Below are 27377 nucleotides of genomic sequence, written 5' to 3' on the forward strand. Positions count from 1 at the left end.
TAGATAAAAAGGGGGGAAATGTGTGTGCCAGGGCGATAGCGGGTGCGTGCGTGTGTGCGTGCGCGCTCAGCCTCCGCCGTGGTCAGGTGATCAGGCGCCGAGCAGCTGTGCAGCCTCGGTATCTCTCGCCACCATCAGACAACGGGAGTCACCGGCGCCGAGCACACGCAGTCGCCTCTCGCACACACGCAGAACCGTTAAAACCGTCCGGTGAAACGACGCCTCCGGGAGCGTTGCGTCCGCTAAACGACATGGGGGACCGAGTGGCTTTACTGCTGCTGGCTGTAGCGGCGTCAACTCTGTCTGCCGAGGTAGGAAAATGCTCCCTTTTTTTTCCCCCGAAATGAGACTCTTGTTTCCACCATATTGTTGCTGTCGTTAGCAAGTTAGCTAGGGTTAGCTAGAATCAGACCGGAAGCTAACGGAATTCGCCTTAAAAAAAAACGCGTTAAAAGGGAAATGGTTAGCCAATTTCAGCGTTTTAACCGATAAGGAATACGCCCAGAATTGCGTTGGAAATGTAATTAAATTATAGTTAAGTGTGTTGACTTCATACTTTTGACAGTAAGAACACGGCCAGGCTGTCTGTGCTTTTATGTTGTAGGCTGCAACCGGAAGTGCCTGGATAATCCATGTAGCTGACATCCATTGGGAAAACTAGATTTTTCTAAATCAAAGACAAGTTATCACGCGAACTAATATATATTTAAAACACAAAACAATTTTTTTTTACCCTTTTTACATAATTTCCTTAACGTATGCTCCTTTGACCAAGAGCACAAAACGATATTAAAAACCCTTATTCCGATGCAAGGTAACGCATTTTTCTCGAGCTAAGTCATTTGTCCAATGCTAACATTTATCGCGGCTATTAAGCGATAATGTCGGTCAGCCATGATGAGAAGCTGCACTCGTCGCATGTTTATTTCATTGTCAAATCACAACATCTCATTTTTAAATGTTAAAACTCAGATTTGACCATTAATCTGCCCCCCGATTTACTGTCGCTTTTGGTAACGTCCCCCCCCCCCCCCCCCTCCCCGCCTTCTTCTGGCCATCACAAATCATTTTAAACAAAATGAATTCTTGTAGAAAACCGTATTGTCTCTCTCTCTCTCTCTCTTTCTCTCTCTCTATATCCCGGGGGCTATTTTTAAGGGAGTGGGCGTGTTTTGGAGTGGAAAATAAGTCAATATGGCTTATTCTTCCCCCGGTGATGAAGGCTTGACGCCAGATTGCTCAGTGACACACAGCAAATTAACCCGTGAAGACACGGAAACGCCAAATATTACTAACATGACAGCGGATTTCACACGGATGGGAGCGAATAGAGAAGTAAGATGGCGGCGGTGCACTGCAGCATTTACCGAGGGGTCGGCGAGCTGGCTGGAGCTCCCACGGTCATTGTTGCATTTCTGCTCGTTTTTCTACTTTATGGGAGAATTTCAATTCAAACAGCCAGTCTTGTTAATCCGATTGAACTCAATGCATCTTCACAACCAAGCTGGGTGCCACTACACATCCACCCCCCCCCCTCCAAAAACCATCTATTTTAATGCCAAAAATGCACGTTTTTTTGATCAAATACATTCATTTTAACAACGCAGGGGTTAAATAAAATGCCATTTGGTTGATTTATAAAAGTATGGACGCTTTAGTTCTCATTGTTGAAGTGTATTAAATATTTTTTTAATGAATTCCTTGTAAAAAATAAATAAATAAATACACACAATGAAAACATTAGCAGCTCTTTAATTCAAAGCAATGCAGCTGATGGGATTTTCTTTCTTTTTTTCCAGTGTGGCCTCATAGTGAGAGACATGAAAACCGCGTCGTTTCTGTGGTTTGTGGTTGGTTGTAGCAATAAAATCAAGCGTTAATTATGTGATAGTAAAATTACAAAGGTTTTCTTCTGTTGTTTTTTTTTTTTTTTTGGTGCTAATCCTGGTTATCTTTCAGCGTATATCAGTGCATAGCTTGGCTGCTCATCAAGCGGTCTCCCAGCTTTTGTTCGTAATCGTACATCTCAAGACAAACTCGAGCCTTTGAATCCTGTAAAACCCCGAGGGCAGAAGTGATTAGATGCCGGAGAAGTCGTTTAAAATGTTAGAAAAACAACAAGCAAGACTGAAACCTCAATCGTAACATGAGATAGGGTGCGTTTTTTTATCTTGTTTGGGCTTGATGACCGACCCATACGAACACACACACACACACACACCGCTCTTGGGAAGCTGCTTTTCCTGACAGGCCCGCCCTATAAACAGGCTGCCATCGTGCGGAGCGTGGGAGTTGGATGCCAGCCTTTTGTGTATCTGAAAATCCTTGGGAAATGGCTCTCGTAGAGGCGCAGGCACAGTGTTTGTGTGTACACTGCAGTCTTTGAGCCTGGGGCGGACCAGGCCTCTCCCCCCTATTAGCGAGCCTTAATACCATTATGGCTGTTGGCAGTGCCAGTGTTTCTGCCTGGCACCTTCCCTGCTGCTCACGCTGCAGTTTCACCTCTTTGAAGGAGAAACGGCACCCAGCGCTTTTTAAAATTTTTTTTTTTATTATTGTACCCACTTTCGCCTGCCTCGCCTACACTTTAACTTTCAGCTAGTAATTTACATTTTCCAGACTTTTTTTTTTTTTGACAAGCTCCACGGAGAGTGTCTAAAGTTTATGTTAAAGTCAGAGAGAGAGAGAGTGTGTGTGGGTGTGTGTGTATAGATGCTATGAAACCTCTGAGTCAGAGTTTCTTATGGCTTCATTTAATCCAGGTCAATTAAGATTAATGCCAGTGGATGAGTTCTTTCTGTAATCTCAGGATTTTCTCCTGATTCTTGACTGTTCAGTTGAGTGGTTGAAGGCCTCATTTTCTGTGGTCGTGTCTTCTAACGCTGAAAATATTTTGAATCAATTGATAATCAAATCAACACATCGTGAATTAACTTTTTTTTTTTAAAGCGCGTTATAAAAAGCTTTTCACGTCTTCTCTTGAGCCAAACCTTTTTTTTTTTTAAACAGTTTGCTCCAAATGTACTTAGAAGCGGGTATGACAGGTGCATGGACGCACACGGGGATGCTCCGTCGCAGCATAAACAGAGCCGTCTCCATGGAGACCACGGCGTCACACCGTGAGGCAATATAGACCCGCTGCGAGAACATAAACTGCTGGACGTGGTCGGTCTGGCTGAGTCTGACCTTGAAAGGTGGTCTGGGTCAAACTGAGCTGCGGTGTGTTGTATCTTCCATTTAAGAACCTCTTTTTTTTTTTCCCTAATTACTTCTGGGAGGGAAGTCAAAATCGAGGAAATGAAGGGTTCAACTGAACGAGGTGAATCTGTTATTTCTCATCACGAACATCCGTCAAACAATCGGTGTCAAGTTCTTTAGAGTTTGTGTGTGTTTGAAATGTTGTTTTTAAAAAAGGTAACCGGATCAAATAAAACCAAGCCACGAACGTCGGTTCCTTTTTAAGTGAAGGGAAAAAAACGCGGTCCTGTCGATGCGCCTGTCCTTCCCTGGGAGGTGCTGTGATGGGCTGCTGCTGCTGCTGGACGTCCTCCTCACAACGCACCACAGCAGCCTTTCTCCTCCCTCATCATCCCCTCTGAGTTGCTGGGGAAAAAAAAGTCCTCGCTCGAACGCGGCATGTTCTCCATCTTGGTTGTGTAAACAACAACGATGACACTGCAGCTCTTCCAATTAATGCCCCCACACCCCACCCCACCCCTCTTTCTCTGTTCTGGAGAAAAGAATTCCTGACCTTTTGTTACTGTTGTTTCTGTTGTCATGGTCCCTGAAAACGGGCTGATTTGCTTGCAGCTGCCTGTCCAACACATTGAGACCTCAGACAACCCAGGTAGTTAAGCAAATGAGCTACTTACCTGTAGTTAACCCCCCCCTAGAAGAAAGGCAGGTCAGGAATCCAGCAGGGCTGATTCCAGGGGTAGCAGGGTTTAGCTCAACGGCCCGTGCAAGCCGATAAACTCCAGAAGGCTCGATTAGATCTGACCAGGAACATCCGAGTACGTTTGAGAACATCAGCTGTCGCTGGCTGCTGAGAACCTTCTGGTTGAGATGAAGGATGGAGGAAGATGATAGCCGACTTTACCGGGGATGCATGATGCCAGACCATATTTCCAGGAATTGTCAGTAGTAAAATAGGTACGTATCATCCGTACCTGCTGAAAAAAGGCTGAGGATAATTTTTTATTTCCAAAATATTTGGAGAACCACTTAATTTATATATCTACTGCATTGTATCATCATACGTGACCGATGATGGTCAAAGACTTTGAGCAAAACTGGACCTATTTGAAAAAATATCAGCCATTACCAAACTGATACTGATTTATTAAAAAAAAAAGATCGATATCCGCTGATGTTATATTAAGATACTGATGGCAAAGTGTCACACATTTTCTTCTGAAATGTTTATTTCTAATCGTAAGGTGCTGCGGTGGTCAGGTGTACTGAGAGTGGTACATCGGTGTCTCATAATGCGCTCTCATACGTCACAGCACACATGTAGTACATGACAGTCCTCCGCTCGTTACATTAGCGTGAATCTACCAGGAGACAGCGTCGTTCATCACTGCTGAGCTGTCACTTCCACCGGTGTAGGAGGCCCTCTTCATCCCGCCGCCGCTGCTGAGTAAGCAGCCACACAATGGGAAGAATAAGTGGAGAAATACCTGATGTGTCGAGAAGCCACACGCGTCTGAAGCATGTCGAGGTGTCAGTACTGCTGCGAGTACCGAGTAGAAGCTCCATCACTCGAGCCGTGTGTCACAGTCAAGGCTGCCAGCCTGTGTTTGTGCGTGACCTTCACATTGAAACATGACCGACGAGTGTGATAATCGCATCAAGGCCAATACAATCAGGTTTTAATCATGAGTTTGGTCACACATCCTCTGGGTCAGTGGCTGTAAGTGACACTCAGAGCCGTCTCCTGCACAGTTACGGCGCACATCGGTTGTCGAACAGCAGCAGATTCACGCGCGTGTTGGCACCAGACCCGTGGCTTCGTGGAAACACCTGTGCTCACAGCAGATGTCTCAGCTGGATTTGCTCCATTGTTCCCTACACGACAGATGATGAGCTAAGATGGAGTGGCTTGAGGCTGGTAGCAGTAGCAGCCGTCATACCCATATATTTAAAACGAGGAAACGAGGATGCGGCGATAATATTGTTGATAATATTGTGCATGTCTAGTTCCCATCTACAGTTTTGCAGTTACTCCTTTTCAAAAAAATACAAAATCCACCTCGAGCATTTGGGCGTTTCTTTGTGTTGTTTTTGTCCTGCCGTTTCAGCCAAAGTCCTCTAATGCATTATTTGAAAACGCACATCAGTATACACCTGACTAGCTGCTGCACACACCAGGCATTGCTGATATTCTCATCCAAAAACCCTTCAGAAGTGCAGAAAGAACTGAAAATAACAGCAGTATTGGAAGTAGTCTGCTGCTGTTAAAAGAAGTATTTACTCAGTGTAACATGCGTTTCATTTGGCTGTGACAAATCCAAAGCGTGGACCTCCTTTTTTTTTTGTTGTTGTTGCTATATTTCTCCTGCAGAGCCCCCAACCTTTTATTTCCCGCTACATGGATAGACGCTAAAGCTGCCCCCCCCCCCATCTTTGATTCCTGCAGCAATTGCTGACTCATTAATCTGAAGACGGGCGAATCTTTAGTGAAAGTTGCTCCGTAATGATGATGTGTGTACTCCCTCCATCCAGACACACTCAAGACTAACACAGCAATATACCCACGAGGGGCGCTTGTTTTTGAAGGTTGTATCCCTCCCTAATTGATCTCATCACCCTCTTTCTCTCATTTCGCCCTCCATGCTGTCTTGGGTGTTCAGGGTGGCCATAGCGCCGTCGTCTCCCCCGGTTGCCTGACACTTGGACTATAATTAGGCCCGTGTGTGTTATTTCTGGCGTTCGTCTCACCCATCCCTCCATTTTTCTTGCTGCTTTTACCATCTTTTTTTTTTTTTTAAATTCTCCTCCAGAATGGTTTCTCATCTGAGCTTTTTTCGGAATTGCTGTGTCACCTCTTGAGATCCACACACACACACACACACACATTCTAGCTCTTTTAGTGAGATACTGAACACAGTTTAAAATGGGCGGTTGCAATTGAGCTTCAGTGTCAGGAAGAGGACTGGTATTTCTGGTTCTTGAGTGTCCACTACAGAGGTGGTCTTCCTGTGATTGTGCACTTGACAAGAAAAGGGTGTGTGTGTGTGTGTGTACAGGGATGCTATTGTTTAGAAAAATACGTCATGTTTCATGCTCTGTCGGAAAAAAAACATGCCACTTAATTTTTCAATTGGAAAATGGAATGTCTTGAGTTAAAAGTAGATGATGAATGTTTGTCGCAAAACAGTTTTGACAGTTACATTTCCTAACATGTTTCTTCCTACGGATAAAGAAAATAAATAAGTTTTGGAATTCAACGCGCTGCAGATTAAAGACAAAAGATACAGATGCAAAAAGGCAAAAACAACTCTTTGAGTAGCAGCTTCTTTTTTAGGAACAATTGTTGAGTGTGTGATTTCTGATCTGAGTAGCCACAGTTCATGGTGGGTTCAGTGCGAGTGTGTGCATGCGCGCGCGCGCGTGTGTGTGCGTGCGTGCAGGCAATCAGAGCACCATAATCGGCACTCAACTTCCTGGTGACTCGGATCAGGCACCGTTCATTTTATGGAAACAAACAACTGCAGCTTTGCTTTGGTTACATACACGCACACCGACCTGATGATGACATTCCCGCTCCCAGGTGACAGGGATAATGGTAGCCTCTGGTTGCCACAGCAATGAAGACCGAGAGGGGTTATGAGCAGCAGTCCCCCAGGTTTGAGAGCAAGCTGCGTAACCATGGCGATTATAACTCAGGGAACTAGGAGTCCCTCCATCACATCCAGACAAATTAAGAGTTAGACCGGTTTTTCTTACACGCTACTAATCAGATTTCACACAGATTGGTCTGAGATGCTAATTCCACAGGACCCCCCCCCCCCCCCTCCCCGAGATAAGCTTAATCACATTGGCTATAAATGAAGATTATTCTTCAAACAAACTTAAACGATCCCCACAGACTTAATGAAAACTTTTTAAATGAGGACTGCTGGAGAGAGCTGAAAACAAAGCTGTGGTGGTCTTTGGTAGAAGGTAAATCCTCAACGTAAACAAGCACACTTAATTGCGTGCACACGTCTTTTTAAACCTAAATAAATCAGATCAGCCAGAATTCCTTCTGTTATTTGTTTTTGTCTATGTTTTTTTAATTTAATTTGTGGATGGATTCCTTCTGTCTGCTTCTCCATCTGCTCTATGAGCGAGCTGGATCCGGCGGGGAGTGTTACGGGAGGGGGTTCGGCTGCCCCTGTAATCAGTAAAACATCAGATAGAATTACACACGCCAGAGTGGGGTAGCACACACACACACACACACACACGTTCTGTGCAGGCAAAGATGAGAAGGTGGTTTTAAGTAACATTCGAGCAGGCTTGCCAAGGTGATTAGTGTGTTTGTATGGCTGCACCCATATGTTGGACACAAGTGGCATCACAGTTCACAAATTCCCACATTGATGCATCTCGTAAGCAGCTCACAGCATTTGATGGATGGACTTGTAGAGGGAAAGTCCAAATGGCGTAACCGATCAGGGTTATGGAGGGTAAAAGTTTGCATGGTTGTCTTTTCTTCCTGAGCCGTTGTCGACCATCAGTAAGTCTCTCCGGTTGACCTGCGCTTCCCATCCTGTTGGGTGTAGACAAGAATGTCTGCTAAAGTGTGCCAGATGGAGAGAGAGAGAGAGAGAGAGCGAGAGAGCGCGCGCGTGTATATGGCTCCTGCGACACATCTTACTCTCCAGGGAGTGCCCCCTCGGGACGAGAGCTGATCCAAAACCCGCCCACCCCTCCACCACCTCCGCCCAACTCCCTATGGCAGGCCTGGGTCACTCAGATAAGACTGTACAATTAATAGCACCGCAGGAGCAGCACCCACGGGGACACTTCAAACATTGTGTGTGTAGCGTGCCCAGGAATACATTATCATGTTCCTCAGCGTGAGAAGACTCGGCGTGTGTTTTTATGTCTAAAGATTTATCTGCAGTTTTTATGTACATGATGCAATATTTCTTTCTCTTGCAACCCCAATAAATTATATGCATCATAGTGCTGCTGATCACGTCTGAATGTAGCAACGCAAACATGTAAATATTTTCACAAAGACTTTGGGAAGAGACTGGAGGGCAATTTAGGTAGAAGCAGGTGCATAGGTCGACGAGAAAGTCAAATGTGCTGAAAGTCTCCGTACCGGGCTGGGCGGTAAATCAAGATTTCAACTTTTACCCATGTTATTTATAATGAGAGATAGGAAGGGATGGTAAGAGAATGGCACAAGTATGTTATATCTAAAAGGGAAAGCCATTTACAACAGGGCCATAAACTGCAGGTTGATTCATCTACTGGTGGCGTGACTGAAAACCAAGGAAGTAGACTACAGCCCCACAGACTCAAGTAGCACTTCAGAAAGTACTCTGTCTGAGCGATGGTTTTACTACAGCCATAGTCTTTAATTTATGAGTTTGGTGATTTTGTAAGGCGACGTTGCGGCTATTAAATCAAGAGTTATAGCACCTCTGTGCCGTAGCATAGTCTCGCAAGTGGTAAAATAAGCTAGTGAATAGTAGGGTAAGCTAGCCAGCGGTAGCTTTAGCTGGCTAGTCCAACATTGTGGTTCCCTGAATTGTAATATTTTCAGTTTTTTTTTTTTTTTTTTAAACTTGCCAGGTAGATTTAGTATTTCTTCCAAAAAATAGTTAAAAATTTCGGTTTATTTTCACACTGGAGAACGAGAACTGGAATGATTGATGTACTTTCTGAATGAATTTCTGTCACTTGACACCACCTCTACTGATGGCAAAGCCAAAGACAAGAATTTAGTTGTATATAACCATTATTCCATATCTTTGAACGTGTCGGGAAGACAGTAGCATTGGAAGTGGGTCACCTGCCTTAGATGGGAACTGTGATTTGAACATGTAACACAATCTCTCTCTCTCTCTCTCTCTCACACACACACACACACACGTTGCTTCATGTCCATGTGAACTGCTGGTGCAGTGAGATTGTCATCCTCGTCATAAAACCTCCTTGGGTTACCAAACCACTTTATCAAATTGGAGCAGCAAATAATCTGGCTGTAATCGCTTTACTACAACAGAATTGTATGTTATTGCATTACATTATGGGACTTTTGGTTTCTCTTTTCATGTTCTTTCATCCAACTCTCCTGGGGCACAATGACATTTCATTTCAGCCTCATGTTATAGTGGTGTTTCATTGTTTCCAAACTAAATACCGCATGCTAAGCTTGCACAACTTGTACAGTGTAATTTTGTGGTCACATCTGGGTCAGCAGGCCCCTTTGGACACTCTACTGCCTGTTAACGTCGAAATAGTCATCTTTTTTTGTTTCATTAAGCTGTCCTTGTTTGCGTCTCTTTGGTGGGCCACCCTCATTTTCTGTGAAATAATCGTAATATCTCAGCTAATGTAGCAGAACGCTGGAAAATCATGGATCACAAGTCTCGTAGCATCACTTGTGGTTTCCGTGGGAGATGTTGCGTGCCCAGCAGTATGTGACTGGACTTTCTGCTGACTTAAACTGAGCTATCTTCTGGAGGTCAGCCTCCTACGGCGTCAGCCTCCTTTGCCATGGCTTACTCTCTGTTGTCGTGGTGATATCTATCATGCCAGATTGAGACTAAAGGGAGATATTTCTCCTGACCAGGCCACTGTCCTAATCCTCAGTGCCCAGATTACTGCTCCCTCCCCTCCCTGCAGGATGACTGGCCTGGCAGGATGAGCTGAAACAGGATAAAGACGCAGAGGGAAGGAGAGTCTGCCTTTCTTTTAGTCCATCTGTTGCTCTCCCAGAGTATATCCTAGTAGAGCCAGAAAAACAAATGTAATTTCTATTTTGAGGAGGATTTGTAAAATGGAAACTGCACGCACTGCCTCATATCTTTAGTCTCCAGTAAGCCAATGCACCTATTGGATGTGAATTCATCAGGTTAACTACCCAGCATTGAAGTGTACAGACAGAAGACAGAAACATCCTTTTCCTCTAAACTACTTCCCTCTGACACGGGGGATTTATCTTCTTTTCGCAGTTGAGCCTTTCCTAATTTTCCTCAGCCTCCCTCTCTGTCTTCAGCCCTCCATCCTCACATCCTTTCTGTCACAGAGTGCTTGACCTTCTGCTTGAGCCTGAAGGCTTATTGTCCGATTCATCTGTTCTCCAATCTCTTCCCAGTCTTCCGCCATTGTGATTATTGTTCTTCCTCTCCTCCTCCTCCTCCTCTCGCTCCTGCCTTCACCATCGTCCTGGGACTCTGATTTATAAGCTTGCGGCGAAGGCTTGGCTGCCCCCTCCTCCTCCTCTGCTTCCTCCTCCTCCAACAGAGTGGCAGATAGGCTGAGAGGCCGAGCTTTTGGCAAGGATATGATTTGCCATCCAAAAGAGGATGACACAAAGAATTTGAATGTCAGCGAGCAGTCGGTACAGATTCGCCTACCTGTGCCTGAAGCAGAGAGGAAGTTGGGTTATCTGTTCCATTAAGGGACGAGGAGAGGCCAGAGGCTGGGCAGATAAGGTCAGAATGAAACTGGGCACCCAGAAAGTGAGTTAATTAAAAGATAGCACACACCCAAATGACTTTTTAAAGATTATTTGCAAACTTTCAGCTCTGGATTTCACTATTAATGAGCAGGATGGGATTTGATCCATGGCCGTCAGCACTGCTCACTCCCAGATGGTGGTGACTGAATCAAGACCCCTAAATAACCCGGTGTGGTGCAGATGGCTCCGTGTCAAGACTGATAGTCACCAGTGTTAAGTTGCCATGTGTTGGAGCTGAGGAGGGTTGGGTGGGGGCAGCAGGGGATTTGACACCCTTGACTTTGTGCGTGTGGAAGGGATTAACTGATTTCCGTGATACTACAGCTTGCAGCTCGTCATGTGGGCCCGTGAAGGCTGTGAACTTAGTGAGCTGCATATTTGACCCGTGGAAGTGTAACCTGGTCGGCTCTTACGTCCTTAACAGTTGCTTCCTTCGTTGCAAAATCAGCAGAAACCCTGTGAGTTTTGCTTATCAATGGCGAGAGCCACAAATGTTTCCATCACTGTAGCTCAGAGATGACGTAAACCTTCAGTAGATGGATCTTTTGCTTCAGTGCTAGCGTAGATCATTGATATGTTAAGTGTGATTTTAGGGCGATACTTCACCCAAAAAGTCTTATTTTATCATTCAGGTACTCACTAATGGGTGTTTATGAAGCTGTTTGTTGTGAGAACGCAGGGAGAGCCAGCCGCGTATATTTAGCTGCAAGCTAATGGTGATCCTTAGCCACCAACTACAAACAGCATCAAACCTCCAGTGTACAAACTCTTAAGCACATCAGCCGGTGTAATCCATGTCCTCTTCATTCAGCGGTGTGCTCATTAAACCATACTCACTTTTAAGTTTTAACTGTAGCCTCAATTTCTTTTGCTTGATCACAGTAGCACAGAACAGCGTTGAACCGGACAATACCAGACGAAGCACTTGAGAGTTTGTGAACAGACTGTATTGGACAGTTTTGTTGGTGTTTGTAGTTGTTGACCTCGGGGGGGCTATTAGCTTCATGCTAAACATACATGGCTGTATACAAAATTTATGTGAGAGTACTGTGTTATTGGAAGTGTATCTGTAGTCCATCTAAATATGAGTGTATGTGTTCCAGGAAATGTGATTTTACAAATTTCTGTTTGAAGCTCTGTAGAGAGGAATAGCACCCGCGCTAAAATGATCTCTCTCTCTCTCTCTCACACACACACACAGGCACACAAAATTCTTTTTATTTGAAGTCACAATTAGGCATGATGTCTTCCGCTGCTGAGGCAAAGATTAAAAAGAATGCACATTAGACGCAAGACTCCCTGCGTGATGCAGGATACAAGACTCCGCCTGCGGGGGAAATATAATAAGTTAATATATTTCACAACACGTTTTAGAGATTCTTGTCGTGTGAGATAGTATCAAACCCATTAGCAGCTTTAAACCTTAAATTACTTGCTCTTTCTGTCTGCTCAGTAAGCATCAGACAATCACACAAATGTGTCTGTACAGACAAATCCAGAGCGAACGTGAAAGCGTAACCATGACTGACTAATACGCAGCATCATGTCTAGTGGCCAGATGAGTGGAGGATGTTCTCCAACTCCCTCCACCAGCTTAACGACGCACAAATGCCACGTCTGATTTCACTGTCGTCACAGGGTTTTCTGCTACGCGATAACGGCGTGTGATTGTGTTACATTGTGCAGGTGTTGACGGTGTTTGCTCTCACTTCGTGTGTGTGTGTACTTGGCATGCTTGGTCGCTCCAGACGAGAGCAGGTGAAAATAGAGGAGGAACTCCACAGTCTGTTCTCAGTCTCTGCTAGTCCAAGTGTGTAAATGTAATATAATGAAATCTGATTAAGTTGATCTCCCCGCCAGGACAGCAGATACACTCCGACTAAACTGATCCAAAGATCTCAGTTTCAGCCATCGTCATAGTGGAAGGAGGGACTTAATGCCGCTGTCTGCCTGGGGAGAATCTGTCTCAAGCAAGAAGGAAAAAAGCCATTCATCTCATAAAACAACATTTGTTTGCCTGCCAGGGCCTTCAAAACCATTAACAAGATTAGGGGGCACACAATGGCAGTGGTCCCTCTCCTCCCTCCCTCTGTCTCCTTCACTTAGCCCCCCACCCCCCACCACACTATTCCCTCTCATTTTGTAGGAGCTCATTTGCCAGTACAATGCAGACAGTCAGTTGTTTGTCTGCACCTCCTCTCCTGAGGGAACTTCAGCACAAAACCTCCTTATGCAGGCAGACCGCACTAACATCCACATATAAAGACACGCAAATCAACACACGGGAGCTTAAATGAACAAAAAAATTAATAAATTCATGCCAGCAGCAGTCTCAGCGTTGTTGGCTGGCACACACACTCCCCCCGCTTCTAACTAACCTGCTTTTGTGCTGCACGAACAAGAGGGATGAATCAGAGAGGTTATGTAAACCTCAATGCTGCCCTGGAAGAAGGTGAACAGGCCTGCATGGAGATGTACACCATGACCATAAATGGTATAGCACAGGGCAGTTCAGTGGGAGGACATCATAGACGGCGTTGCTCCAGGCCTCTTGTTTCAGGCAATATCTTCCTCCACAGCGATTGATTCAATATGTTCAACGCTGTTTGTTTTCTACTTTCTTTCTTCCCCCCCACATTGGGGAAAACCCCGAAATACACCCAGACTGTGGCATCGAGCCACATTCGATCACCGCCACGGTTGAGAGATTAATTATAGCGACAAAGATGTCAGACATAAAAACGGAGATGAAAGTGGAAAGAAGGAAATGTCTTTGGCTTTCTATCTCGGGTGCTTTTCTCCCTCTTCCCTCTCCTGCTCCCCTCATCTTACTTTTCATCTAATCTCCTCTTCTGCCCCCCTCCTTCTATCTAACTAATAAAATTTAATTGCATCCATCTTGCATTTTTCAGTGAAAGTACTCGAGTAGGAGTGCTACATCTCATTAAATCTCTCTCGCCCTTCCCTCTAGGTGCCTACAGACGTCTCTATGGGTCTGTTGGCAGAGCCCCAGGTGGCCATGTTTTGCGGTAAACTCAACATGCACATCAACGTGCAGAGCAGCAAGTGGGAGCCGGACCCCTCGGGCACCAAGAGCTGCATCGACACCAAGGAGGGCATCCTGCAGTACTGCCAGGAGGTAAACTGTCGGCCCTCTTTTTATTTCCCCATGGAATCAGTTAGACGCCATCTTACACAATCACATCGATCTACCCTTTAAAGACGATAGGATTGTTTGGATCGTAGTAAATAATATCAGCCTGATGTGGTGTAAATAAGGTGGGTGGGTGGGGGCTATTGATGCTGAATGTCAGGAGAGCGTGGAAGATCAGATTTTCCTATATTGTTTTCAGTGGCTGTTAGAGGAGTCGTGTTCACGATCATTCAGTGGCTAGAAATATATTGAACATGTAAACTGCAGTTACCAAGAGTTTCTGTAATTCTGAGTGAGCAATAACCCTTGGAGGATGATTTTTTTTATCGTTCGGACAGTTTATTTATTTATTTCTCGTTACATTTGTGGATCATTTGCGCGCCCTTAGGAGGTAATTCCACTGATTGAGCAGCTACTTTGCTGAAATCAAGTGCATCCGCATGCGCGGTGTGCCCTCAGCCAGGAAAAACGCTGCTTTTTCACTACCCTCAAAGTCTTCGGGGTATTCTGGGGTATTTCCTGTTGCCGGTATAATGGTAAAATAAGAGCACCGATAAGCCTGTCATGTGTTGAAGCTGCGAGCGTGTTTCTTTTTTGTCTTTTTTTCTTTTTTTCCAATTCACCAAAATCTCCCAATTTGGCCGTATGACAGAGTGTCAAAACTCAGCTCAGGAAACAAGCTGCTTAAGTTTTAAAGGTGGCAGGTGGCTGATAATTAGGCAGAGAAAACCAGACCAAACTCTTAAACCTCTCTGGTCGACCACATGCTTCTGCACGATGCTTATAAATGGATCCAAACTGCTCAACCACCAGACCGCATAGATGTCTTCGGGGGATGTTCCAGCAGAGTGAGAAAGAAATGATACGAGGAGTTCGTCTGATAAGAGAAGCGACGCATAATGAGATTTCACCAACAACAACAAAAAAAGCTTGTGTGGGGGGGGGGCGCTCAAAGGAAGGATGACGAATCCAGCGATAACCAATAAAAAAGAATCTGTTTCAGAGCAACAAGGAGTGAGTTTGGTTGTGTCGATTTTTTTTCTTTTTTTTTTCCTTCTTTCTTTCCCTCAGCGGGGAAGAGCAATGTGAGGTGGTAGTGTTATGAAAAAGAACACGGGGAGAGTTCTTTGAAGAGCGATGGCAGAGCCAGATGTCATGCACGGCTGAGAGGAGCGTGGAGGTGAACAGCAGTCTGCCAAGCAAGGAAGCACTGCAGTAACAAAATCATGTGCAACCCTGCATATAAGAGGGAGCTGGAAAACCTGCACGTGGACCTGTGTTGCTTGATGCTTTTGAACACTGTCTCAGGGGCAAGACCGGATCAGGGTCAAGGGCCACAAGTGAGAGAGCCCTGCTCAGGTGACAGTCCCTTGATCGCCGTCCTCCCCAGAGCCAACAAGAAGATGGATACACTTCTTTGTGTGCATCAAGGAGCCACAGCTGACTGCTAGTTAGCTTACCACCATGAATGGTCGTGGATGAGCAGCTTAGCATACCTCGTAGAGGATAAACAGAAGCTGATGGCGAGGGTCCTCCCCATCAGAAGAGGAGAGGTTTGGGAGGCAGAAACACTTGAGAAATAGGATGGCTGGTGGCCAGTAGTTGAAATGTGCAAAACAGGAGCAGGAGAGGAGTGACATCATCAAATGGACACAGTAGGAGCAGACATATTCGCCGCTACTTTTCTAATTTGTTATTCCCTGTGTTTAGGTGTATCCTGAGCTCCAGATTACCAACGTGGTGGAGGCCAACCAGCCAGTCAGCATTCAGAACTGGTGCAAGAAGGGCCGCAAGCCGTGTCGCAGTCACATGCACATCGTGGTGCCCTACCGCTGCTTGGGTGAGTCCTGCTGGGGAGCCGTAGGAATAAAAGCTGAAAAGATGCAGTTGCTACAAAAGTTACCATAGCAACCAAGGAGGTCCACCGAATGGACTTGACTGTTCCGTGTGTCTTAATCTGGACGTTGTGTTTGTGCTGCAGTGGGAGAGTTTGTGAGTGACGCCCTCTTGGTTCCCGACAAGTGTAAGTTCCTGCATCAGGAGCGCATGGACCAGTGTGAGAGCCACCTGCATTGGCACACTGTCGCCAAAGAGGTGAGCGCGCACACTCTTAACATCAGTAGCACTGCGTTTGTGATACTGTATGTTCAATATATGTCCAAGGACACTGGTGCATGAACACTGAGAGGTAATAATCAAACAAGCATTGCCAGTGGAGCAGTCCGCAGACTTCAAGATGAAACAGAAGTAAAAAATCCTTGCCACAGAGAAATAAGTTCAGTAACTGTCTACATTTTGATCCTTCGTATGTCTTCAGTCCTGCGCGGACCGCACCATGAATCTCCATGACTACGGGATGCTGTTGCCATGTGGCATCGACCGTTTCCGCGGGGTGGAGTTTGTGTGCTGCCCCACAGAGGCAGAGCGTGACACTGACAGCGCTGAGCTGGATAGCGACGATTCCGATGTGTGGTGGGGTGGAGCGGAGGCCGACTACTCTGACAACAGGTACACAACGCACACGCACACACACAGATAAATGAGGACAAGGCGGCGGCAGACTACTACATCAGAGCTGAGTTGATCACAGTTACTGTCACATTCATTTTTAACGGCAGGATAAAATTTCTCTCCTTCAAAGTAAAACAGCGGCTGTGTGTAATTTGTTCTGTTCTCCTTCATCCCTCATTTCATCATCCCTCTTCCTCTCCCCTCACTCATACTCCCTCCATATGTCTCTGCCCCTCCCTCTCCCTAATCATCCCTCTCCTTCTCCCCCTCTCCCTTCCTCTTCCTCTCCCAGTATGGTACGGGAGCCTGAGCCAGCGGAGCAGCAAGAGGAAACCAGGCCATCTGTGGTAGAGGAGGACGACGAGGAGGAGGTGGCCGGGGAAGATGACGAGGAAGAGCAGGAGGAAGAGGACGTGCTGGATAACGACCAGGACGGAGACGGGGATGAGGACGAGGAGGTGGCGGAGGAAGAGGAAGAAGAGGAGGAGGAGGAGGGCGACGACGACGAGGATGACATCATCGACACGCTTGACGACAGCGATGACGAGCCCACGACTAACGTCGCCATGACAACCACCACTACCACCACCACCACTGAGTCTGTGGAGGAGTTTGTCAGGGGTGAGGAGATTTCCTACATGTCTCCAAACATCACCACGGAAGCTCAGTACATTTAAGGAATGTTAAATAGAGCCATTAGAGTGCCACTGTTACAGTGCACTGACAGGTTAGTTTGCATTTAGATGAACGTGGAACAAGCTTAGCGCCGCTGAATGTGTTTGGTTTTTTTCTCATTATGGATGCTTTGCTAAACACAATTGAATTTCACCCATTAATTTCCTGCTGTCATTTTTATGATTATACTCATTCATCTTTTGGCACATTTCGCTGTGTTTTGGTAACTAGCTACAGCGTCATTGGCGACTTTCCATTATGCAGCGGCTTTGTTTTTCTCCAGTTCGGTGCTAATTTGGTCCGGAATTCAATCCCAGCCGTTATTAATGCTCAAACTTGCTGCTGCAGAGGTTGTCCTTGAATCTTAATAGGCTTATTTTACAGGTGAGAAGAAGTTACTGCAAAGATACCTGATCTAAGGAGTGTGTGTATGTGTCCTCTAAGATGTGTGCTGGTCCAATGCTGAGACCGGTCCTTGCCGGGCCATGCTGCCCCGCTGGTACTTTGACCGCCAGGAGGGCCGCTGTGCTCAGTTTATCTACGGCGGCTGCGGAGGCAACAGGAATAACTTTGAGTCAGAGGAGTACTGCATGGCTGTCTGCAGGAGTGTCAGTAAGTCCGCTCGCTGCTCCAGGGACCAGGTCTTTGTCTCTGGCTGGTCTCTGACTCTTACGTTATTAACAGCCGCTCAAAAGTTTCTCTTCTGAGGCTCGACGTGCTTGTCCTCTTCCCTATCTGTCAGCTGCATCTCTGGCTAACCTTTTTCCCCGCTGCTCTCTGTGTGGGGCCTGTGTTTGTACTAAAAACAAACTTTCTTGTAATCTTTTGTGGATTTTTAAGACTCAGCCTGCTCATACACGCCCACCCAACATCAGTCAGAAGACGGAAACTTTGAAATACTGTTCAGCTTCCGCACTTTTAGCGCCGCGGGATTTTCACATGCTGTCTTTTTCCGTTGTTTAGTGACATTTTTGTGGATATTTTGAAATTATTTATTTCAAAAAAGAAACGGTCTCTGATCAAGCGTTTCTTGGGCGTGTTACTTAAAGAGGAGGTGTGAAATCATTCAGTCAGAAATGATGTTGCAGTAATCCTGCAGTCTTACATCCCCCGGTGCTTTATTCCACCGTAGTCACCGAGGAAATTCAGTTAAGTCATTTCATTCACTTAAAGCTGGCGTCAAATTACCCCCGCTGCAATTTTAGAAATGGGAAATGTTTCCGAGGCAGTGGCAGGGAAAACACGTTATTACCCAGGCGCCTCCATCACATGACGATGGGTGATTGAGTGGCTACACTGATGAGCATCACTGCTCTGAAGTTTTCCTGACCCTGACGTCTCTCAGCCGTGATGTCACCTCCTGCTAATTTTATCCTGTGCACGATTGTGTGTGTGTGTGTGTGTGTGTGTGTGTTTTTTTTAGGATTTTGGCTCCTCCTCTGAGCATAGAGGAAGTGAGAAAGTGACACACACACACACAGCTGCTCACAATGGCTCAAATGTCAAGTTTGTAGTAAAAATGAAGCTTATGATAATAGGTGCAATCATTTGTCAGGGTTCACCTCCTGGATCAACCTCTTCTAGGAAGTTCTCCTCAGGAAAGCGATGCACTGTATTTTATTTTTAATCATTAGCGGTTTGCTGGGAATAAACACCAGAACACTAGATAGCATCCAGGCTAATAGATACAAAAATACAGCGAGACTGACATTTTGTAACATTATGAATCCTCATTATTTTTGCACCATCTGAAAGGTGTAGCAGAGCCAAACCTCATTTGCATTTTTATTAAAATAAAAAAAACAACAACATAGCGTGACATTGTGGGATTATAGTCTGAACGTTGCAATAGGTGATGTATTTGTGTGGGGGCTCGAGTGGAGTCATGCAGACTAGCAGCGGAGTCGTTCTCACTTCTACTTTATGCATTTTGAATGGAATTCCGTGATTGGAACAGATTTAAACAAATGCAATATGAACAAGTTAAAGAGTTTAGATCCAGTAAACAGGGTTCAGAGGGTTGTGAGACATCCGAGATGAATGCCACGTGTCATCTCTGATCAGCTACACACCCGGCCAGCTTCCACTGAAGACTGCGATAGCAGAAGTATCAATACTTCAGCATATCCTGATACTTTTTGTGGTATTATATTGAAGCACTGTTTTTTTTTTTTTTTAATTGTTATTACAACAGCTCTGGTTCTGAATGAACGTGTGCGAGTTTAAGCTAAAACCAAGACTGTTTAATCGCAGTTTCACGATAGTGCGGCGAGTTTCCTGCGATTCCCACCTAGCAACCAAGTGCGGTTGAGAGGTAGTGAAGCACAATAATATCAGCAAAAAAAAGCCAGCGTGGTGCACCTCTGGTTTAGAGCAACACCTCGTCCAGAAACATCCTGGTGTGTTGCAGTACTTTGTCCCACCCCAAAGAAGTTTTTGAGTTGCTGTCCTCCCAAGCAATCACCTCAGGTCAGAATGAATAACTTCTCCCGGTTGTTTTCTGTGTTGTTTTGTGCATGTCTTGTGCAGTCATGCCCTCTCTGCAGACATAACCAATTCCATGTGACCTTCATGCACGCACGCACGCACACACGCGCGCGCACACACACACACACACACCGCCGGCCAATTTGATAGCTCTGGCGAAAGATAATCAACTTTCCGCTGATTAAATTCAACTTTCACGCCACAAGTGATGCATTTCTGTTTCAGACTGGTAAGTTAACAAGGAGGATTAAGATCCAGCGCCTGGTGTTTTGGCAGAGGAGTCGTGTCACGCTTGGAGAGAGACAGACGGAGAGAGAGAGAGAGAGAACTAAACACTCACTTGTTTGCTTTTCTAGGCTTCTGGCTTCCAGCTAACATCTTTTCTTTCTCTCTTGATTTCAAACTAACCAAATAAACCCATTTCAGGTGCATGCGTGTGTGTGTGTGTGTGTGTGTGTGTGTGTGTGGGTGTTTTGCCACGCCACACATCAACCACATGATCCAACCTCCTCTTCCTTACATTTATTTGTTTAATTTTTTTTGTCCTTGCTTTGCCTGCAGTACCCACAGCGATGCCCAGCTCCCCCGATGCCGTGGACCATTACCTGGAGACACCTGCTGACGAAAACGAACACGCCCACTTCCAGAAGGCTAAGGAGAGCCTGGAGGCCAAACACCGTGAGAGGATGTCTCAGGTACAGACTGAAAGAGAACAAATGTACAATTTAGCAGCCGCTACATACGTGAGAGGAGTGGATGAAACGACCAGAAAATGAGAAGTAAAAGAATAATGTTGATGCCCCTCGGGTGAGCCGGCTCCACTTTAATTGTATTCTTTAATCAACCGGTTGGCTCTCCTGCGAGGGGAGAGCCAGATGGTCCACAGCAACAGTTTATAAAGTGCAGACAAGGACACTGAGAAACTTGTCCACGGCTGAGGGCGACATTCTCTCCTGCGCTGCATCCTCTGAAGAGGTCACGTTTTTGCGGTGAAGGTGTGGAATTAAATTTGCTTCCCGCTGCACTTGGACTCCCTCACGTCAACCATCTCAGTCTGAAAGGATTATTTACCAGACTGGAAGGATGTGATATTTACACTCTGCAGCCAGACTCATGCCCCTAAGTGTGAAATCAACCGGTGATTGAACATATTCCGTCTTCTCAGGTGATGAGAGAGTGGGAGGAAGCCGAGAGGGAAGCCAAGAATCTTCCCCGCGCTGACAAGAAGGCTGTGATCCAGGTACGTCATGTGGACCCCTCACCCCAGGTCACTGGTGGTCCTTCATTACTTATTTGTGTGTGTGTGTGTGTGTGTGTGAGAAGCGTTTCCAGGAGAAGGTGGAGGCACTGGAACAGGAAGCAGCCAGTGAGCGCCAGCAGCTGGTGGAGACCCACATGGCCCGTGTGGAAGCTCTGCTGAATGACCGGCGCCGCCTGGCTCTGGAGAGCTACCTGACCGCCTTGCAGCAGGAGCGACCCAGGGTATACACACACACACACACACACACCATCTTTTTCTTTAAGTGCTGATAATCAAAGTCACTCACCCTGTTTATTTTTATGTTCTCCTGACATTTCTCACTGCCTCTCTGTTTCTTTCAAGTCTTCACCTCCGTCTTGATGTTTTTGTTTTATTTATAAGTGAGATATTTTTGAATCCCCTCGTCTGACCTGCTCTCTACGTTTACTGCATTTTTTTAGTACTTTTATTATGATATTTTCAAGGCTTTCTCATTGACTAGAACTGAACCTCATCGTCTCTTGTATGCCAGATAATTAGAAGAAAACAAAAAACAGCCAATGTGACTGCTTTTGGGTGATTTGTCTGAGGAATCTTGAGTGGATTCTGCTCAGAGAATCCCGGGTGTGTACGAGTCCATCAGTGTCTGTCCTCCCCTGCAGCCTCGCCACGTCTTCAGCTTGTTGAAGAAGTACGTGCGCGCCGAGCAGAAGGACCGGCAACACACCCTCAAACACTTCGAACACGTCCGCATGGTGGATCCCAAGAAGGCTGCACAGATCAGGCCTCAGGTAACACACACACACACAGACACACACACACATAGAAGTAGTGCATTTGCTCAGGAGGAAGAGCCCTAATGTTTCTGTGTGTGTCCCAGGTGCTGACCCATCTGCGTGTCATTGAGGAGCGTATGAACCAGTCCCTTGGACTCCTCTACAAGGTTCCCGGCGTTGCTGACGACATCCAGGACCAAGTGGGTGAGTGTTTCGGCAAACATAGAAGATCCCAGATGTGTCTCCTGAACCAGTACTGAGCCAGATCCCAGATGTGTCTCCTGAATCAGTCCTGGGACTGATCCTTGGTGAGACGCACCGATGGACATGTAACAGCAGGATTTGATCCTCTAAATGCCAAACCCCCTCAAATGTAGTTCTTTTGTTGATAGGGGCACCGAAGCTATTTGGCCTAATTCTTCGCTGCAGAGTCAAATTAAACTGTTTTTCTTTTCTGCGAAGATAAATCCGCCTGCCTCCTTCCTCCCCCCACCCGCCCCTGCTTTCACTAGCTTTCCGCAGGTTTTTGGGTTTATTGGAGTTGCATGCGTCACACAGCCATCTGTGTCTGTATCTCTGAGACTGTCACAGTCTGTACCGATCCACACAACTCACAGGAACAAACTTGACACGCAGGAAAAAGAAAGCACCAGGTCTGAGTTCTTGGAGTCTGGCCAGAGATTTTAGTTTAAAAAAAAAAACAAAAAAACAGCAGCGATGCATCAACGCCCTTCAAATCACTGTCTTTTCGTGTCACCGCTCATTTTGGTTTTTATGACATCAGTACTTTCATCAGATGTGGAAACCCACCAGAACTTGTCAGACGATCAGCTTGTGTCCCCTCAGAGCTGCTGCAGAGGGAGCAGGCGGAGATGGCCCAGCAGCTGGCCAACCTGCAGACCGACGTCAGGGTCAGCTACGGCAACGACGCCTTGATGCCCGACCAGGAGCTGGGAGACGGGGGCCAGACGGACCTGCTGACTCAGGACGACACCGTGGGCTTCGGAGGGGTCGGCTTCATCCACCCTGAGAGCTTCAACCAGCCCAACACTGAGAACCAAGGTGCCCAAACCAGATCTAACTCCTGGACTGTCCAAGTTCTTGGGGGTCTCAATTTTTAGGAGGTTACTTCCCAAACCACCAGAGGTTTCTAGATGTAGCTCCAAATGGGTTCACGGTCAGAAACTGGGGACTGAGTTGGACAGGAAGTTTGACTTTATTCGTTGTTGCCGCAAGCAAACGTATATAAAAGTGAATTTGTGTCTCTGTCTAGTTGAGCCGGTGGACTCTCGCCCCAGTCTGGACAGAGGCGTCCCCACACGGTCAGGTTAGTGTCCTGATGAAGGCTAGTAGTTGCTGCTAAACCCACAGCACGGTGGAAATCCTTTTTTTAAGTTAAGCTTTTCTTTCCCCTTCAAAAAAACCCCCCATTCATCCATTTTCCTGTAGTTATCCTGACTAGTCAGCATTTAGATGGAGTATTATCATCGCCGTTTCAAGTATTTCATTAAAAAAAGGACATTTTTGGTTTGTTGAAACCACTCCCACGCGAATAGCAGTACTAATAGTAGTAGTAATAGTACTGCTTGTTGTATCATTCAAGGAGGACATGATTTTTATTGTCACATTATTTGTAAACTCTACTTGACCTCCATTAAGGCTCCGCCCTGGCTGTGCATGCAGAGCTGTGCATGCAGAGCTATACATGCTGCTCTTTGTCCAGCTGGTGTGTGTGTGTGTGTGTGTGTGTGTGTGTGTGTGTGTGTGTGTGTAATGTCAGAGAGAGTGTGTTAGAGGGAGAGAGCGTGCGAGCAAAGGGAGTAGGTGAGTGTCACCATCCATAATAGATGCTCCTTTTGCTTCCCTCGCCAGTGACTGGAATGAAGATGATGGAAGCTCTTCCTGAGCTGCGCATGGAGACGGACGACAGACAGAGCACTGAATATGAGGTTCACCACCAGAAGCTGGTAAATTCACACGACACACACACACACACACACACACACACACAGGCGCGCGCCGACTCAATTTGCATGCCTGGATTATAAATGCAGACAAGCCGATGAACCTGGAGACGTCTCCTCATAAAAGATGCATTTCTGGACATGTGTGAGTGCGACCCCCTCCACTGGTAAACAAACGCACTCCAACTCTGATCAGTTCTTCCACTTTGGCCCAGAAAATCCCAAAGTTGTTGCCATGGCGACCAGTGTCCATGGGCACCGGCGAGGTAACAACATGCTCGTCTGGCAGTTTTCTCCTGATTGCAGCTGCAAATGTTTTACCGGTCAGCGAGGGGTGATTCAGATTTAATAATCCCACCAACCACATCTAAATCTGCCTTCCTCCTCCTCTCACCTGAAGGCCTTAATCCCCTAATCCCTGCGTACTGTTACGTATCACATCTGGTGCATTTCCAATGAGCAGTCCGTGTGTCAGGGCGCTTCCTGAACTCCTTAATTTCATATTCACCATTAATCCCAATCAGCACCGGGCCGGATTATTGTGGAGGAGGGTGAAATGATGCCTGCAGAGATGTCAAGACACCTGTAATCTCACCTGGATCTTAAAAAAGAGGGTGGGGGGGTGATTCATGCTGCTTTGTCACTTCTATTCCCTTGGTGTTGCTGGTTGTCATAGCAACACAGCGTGCAAATGCATCCGTGAACCGACACAATGGAGGATAGCGTTGTTATCGATTTCTGGGTTTGTCGTCGTAGTAGTGGGGTGATGTTGGAGGAGAGTAGCGGCTGCAGCTTTTGCATGCAGGTTTCAGAATATATGGAACCAGAATATATGGTACCAGAATATATGGAACCAGAATATATGGAACCAGAATATCTCCTCAACTGCAACCTGCTTTGATTTAAAAAAAAAAAAAAAAAAAAAAAAAAGAAGAATATAAAGGGCGTGCGGTAGGATCCCAGGGTCACCTCATGGGTGTCGTGTCCCTTGACTCCCGCAGGTCTTCTTCGCGGAGGACGTGGGCTCCAACAAGGGCGCCATCATTGGCCTGATGGTCGGTGGTGTTGTCATCGCCACGGTGATCGTCATCACCTTGGTGATGCTCAGGAAGAAGCAGTACACGTCCATCCACCATGGAGTCATCGAGGTGAGGAACTCTGTGCAGACTGATGGGGGTTTCTGTCAGTATCTTGTACTTGTGCGTCGTATTAGTAGTGTGTGTAGTATTCCAGTACTCTTAATATCAGCTTCTGTTTTTTTCAGAAGTTTTAATGCTACTTTTTAAGCTCCTGTGGAGTTTTGGGAATTGTTTTTTATAGAGTGAATATTTATGATTTGTGGGAAATAAAGAACTTACTAATTATCATCGTTTATCGTTTTACAACTTTCGTAAGTTGTTTCACTGGAAACCTGGTTGATGTCTTTCAATTTCCTCGGCTATACGTGTGTAACTCTGCCCCCTTCCTCTGACCCTTCCCCTCCAGGTGGACGCCGCCGTCACCCCCGAGGAGCGCCATCTGTCCAAGATGCAGCAGAACGGCTACGAGAACCCAACCTACAAGTTCTTTGAGCAGATGCAGAACTGAGGAGAACCATATCCAAACACACCAACACCTCCTCCCACACATCAAGCACTTCCCTCCCTCCCTCCCTCCCTCCGCCCCACCCCACCCCCACCCCTAGTACTCCCACGTCTCCAGCAGCCAGTGAGGGACTGACCTAGCCTGTAGCCTGGGCGCACACGTTGCACCACGTCTGTTCACTTTATTGGAGGAGTGTAATGAAAGGGCTCCGTCTGGGCCTGCTGACGAGTGGCGCCGCCCAGCGCTCAGCCACACACGCACGCTCTCCACACTGATCCAGGGACAGTTAGGTGTTTCTTTGTTTGTTTGTTTTTCGTTTTGGGGCTTGGGACGCTTTTGGGCGTGTGTAGGTAAATCTGACCTGATCGGTGGGACGGTGCGGGTTGCATGCTGACGAATCCAAATTCAGGTTCCTACTGCACCACTACTGCACTCACTACACTGGAGTCTGAGTGAGCTTCCTCTTCCTCCCTCCCCCCCTCCTTCCCTCCCTCATCCTCTCTTTCTTTGCGCATTCTTAGGACAGCTGGGCTGTGTTAAGTCACACGAGGCTCTTAAGGATATCTGGAAATATGTTGGGTAGTAATGACGTATTCTGAACGAGCTGTTTTTATTTTATTTTATTTTTTCTTCTCTGGTTTCCAGTTTTGTTTTTCAAAAAAAGAATGAAAATAGAGCAAAAAAAAAACCCAAAACAACCAACAACAACAACAAAAAGGTGAACCGATGTAAAGTCCTTTTTTTAAATTGCGTGTAATGTACTGAAGTAATGCTGAAGTCTTAGCTGTTCCTATGTAGTGCATGACGACGACGACGACAACTGGATTTGGAGTTTAAAAGAAAAGAGAAAAAAAAAAAAGAAGAAAAGAAATCTCAACGCTGCTCTCTTTGGAGAATTCCTCTCTCACGTATAGATTGTCATTCTAGCAAGATTGTACATTTAGTATCTTCTCGTGATCACGTGACTTCAAATGACGACAAAATATATATATAAATCTAGATAAACAGGCTCTGCTTTGATATCATGTAAAATACACATTTAAAAGAGATCTGTGATTTTTTTAATTTAAATGTGTTTCTTTTCTTCAACCCCTCCTGCTTGTATATTATCGTGTTAAAATCCTTTTTTTCACGTCATGTTCTGTTGTTTTTTTTCTCCCCCCCCCCCCCTCAACAGAAAAAAAAGAGGGCAGGTTACGGAATGATGTGTGTATGTGCGCGCGCGTGTGTGTGTCCGCACGTCATTTGTAGTCTGGTGTTCCGTCCGCACGCCTAAGCCGTCGACGGCGTCTGGTTCTGTAATCTTTTTTTTTTTTTTTTTTTTTGCTTTCTGCTGATAGAACAGGTGGAGCTGTGAGAGGAGGAGGAGGAGGAGGAGGTAGACAGGAAATGACTTGCAGTTCTGGATGGATAGCCAGGCAGCCAGTCTGTGTGTGTGTGTATATAATGGATTTTCACTCCTCCTCCTCTTCCTCCTCCTCTTTTGACCCCTGGGAGTCTGTATGTATATCTATATATATATCTATAAATATAGATATAAATATAGATATACAGATGACAGGCGACAGCAGGTTTTGTCAGTTAGTTCCCGTCACATCTCAACTTTTTACATTCGAAGAAATGCAGTGTGACCTCTCACTCCTCAAGTGTGAGATCCAGAGAGTGACATGTACATGTGGAGGCTGCAGTGAAGTGCCGGGGTGCTCACTAGAAGCCCAACAGAGGGCAGTAGAGTAGAGGAGGAAGCAGGTTTTTCTTTCTATATATGATTTTTGTTTCTTCTTCCGTTGGTTCTATATTGGTTTTTTTCCATTGTGTAATATTCTGCAGGCCATTTGCATTGACTGGGAAAATGCTTTCTACACTGTATTCCATAATAAAGTTTTGAATGTACATACACTTGCTGTGTCCGTGTGTCTTTTTTGGGGGATTAAAAAGAAAAATCTGTGTTGCCTGTACAATAATCATTTGTTTTTGGGCTTAAATGTCGGAGACAAGGAAGAGGACTATGAGCGCTGATACCCCGAAGGGCTTTCGTGTTCTTTTTTTTTTTTTTTTTTAATGTTGGTCAAAAGGCAGCCGGGACCAGAAGCCGAGCAGGACTCAGCGTGTCACTCAAGGACTCATCAGAGGACAGATGCTTCCTGACAAAGCTGAACCCAGGGTCCCGTGATAAAGGTCACCCTTATTGAGGTTCACCCTTGTGCCCTCACTACCTCAGACGTCATGTTAGCTAACTAAACCTGGAGACGGCGAGGGAACAGAACCATCATCTCAACAATGCAGCTTCATAGAG

At 46.0% G+C, this 27377-nt stretch overlaps 1 protein-coding gene across 2 annotated transcripts; it reads left to right on the top strand.

Annotated features, from left to right (window-relative positions):
• Positions 1 to 73: 73 nt before the first annotated feature.
• On the top strand, positions 74 to 26980 carry appa (amyloid beta (A4) precursor protein a). Of its 2 annotated transcripts, XM_086225355.1 has the most exons (17): positions 74 to 311; positions 13662 to 13829; positions 15555 to 15684; positions 15826 to 15938; positions 16162 to 16352; positions 16648 to 16976; positions 17475 to 17642; positions 20079 to 20212; positions 20683 to 20757; positions 20841 to 20999; positions 21420 to 21548; positions 21638 to 21737; positions 22380 to 22595; positions 22807 to 22860; positions 23406 to 23500; positions 24499 to 24645; positions 24983 to 26980. In XM_086225355.1, exons 1-17 carry the CDS (start codon positions 252 to 254, stop codon positions 25082 to 25084), a joined length of 2370 nt encoding a protein of 789 aa, XP_086081481.1. In that variant the 5' UTR covers positions 74 to 251; the 3' UTR covers positions 25085 to 26980. The 2 variants fall into 2 exon arrangements, with proteins under 2 accessions (XP_086081481.1, XP_086081571.1); XM_086225445.1 differs by lacking the exon at positions 17475 to 17642 and having other exon boundaries at positions 75 to 311.
• Positions 26981 to 27377: the final 397 nt, after the last annotated feature.

The sequence above is a fragment of the Aulostomus chinensis genome, chromosome 1 (genome assembly GCF_037954235.1).
Source record: "Aulostomus chinensis isolate RoL2024-O1b breed Wild chromosome 1, RoL_Achi_v1.0, whole genome shotgun sequence".
Classification (NCBI taxonomy): Eukaryota; Metazoa; Chordata; class Actinopteri; order Syngnathiformes; family Aulostomidae; genus Aulostomus; species Aulostomus chinensis.

Bases quoted from the DNA above. Each gene is read 5' to 3' on its own strand.
- appa (XM_086225355.1), top strand. From the start codon at position 252: ATGGGGGACCGAGTGGCTTTACTGCTGCTGGCTGTAGCGGCGTCAACT. The intron at 15,685-15,825 runs GTGAGTCCTGCT...TTTGTGCTGCAG, and splicing joins GGTGCCCTACCGCTGCTTGG to TGGGAGAGTTTGTGAGTGAC. The intron at 22,861-23,405 runs GTTAGTGTCCTG...TTCCCTCGCCAG, and splicing joins AGGCGTCCCCACACGGTCAG to TGACTGGAATGAAGATGATG.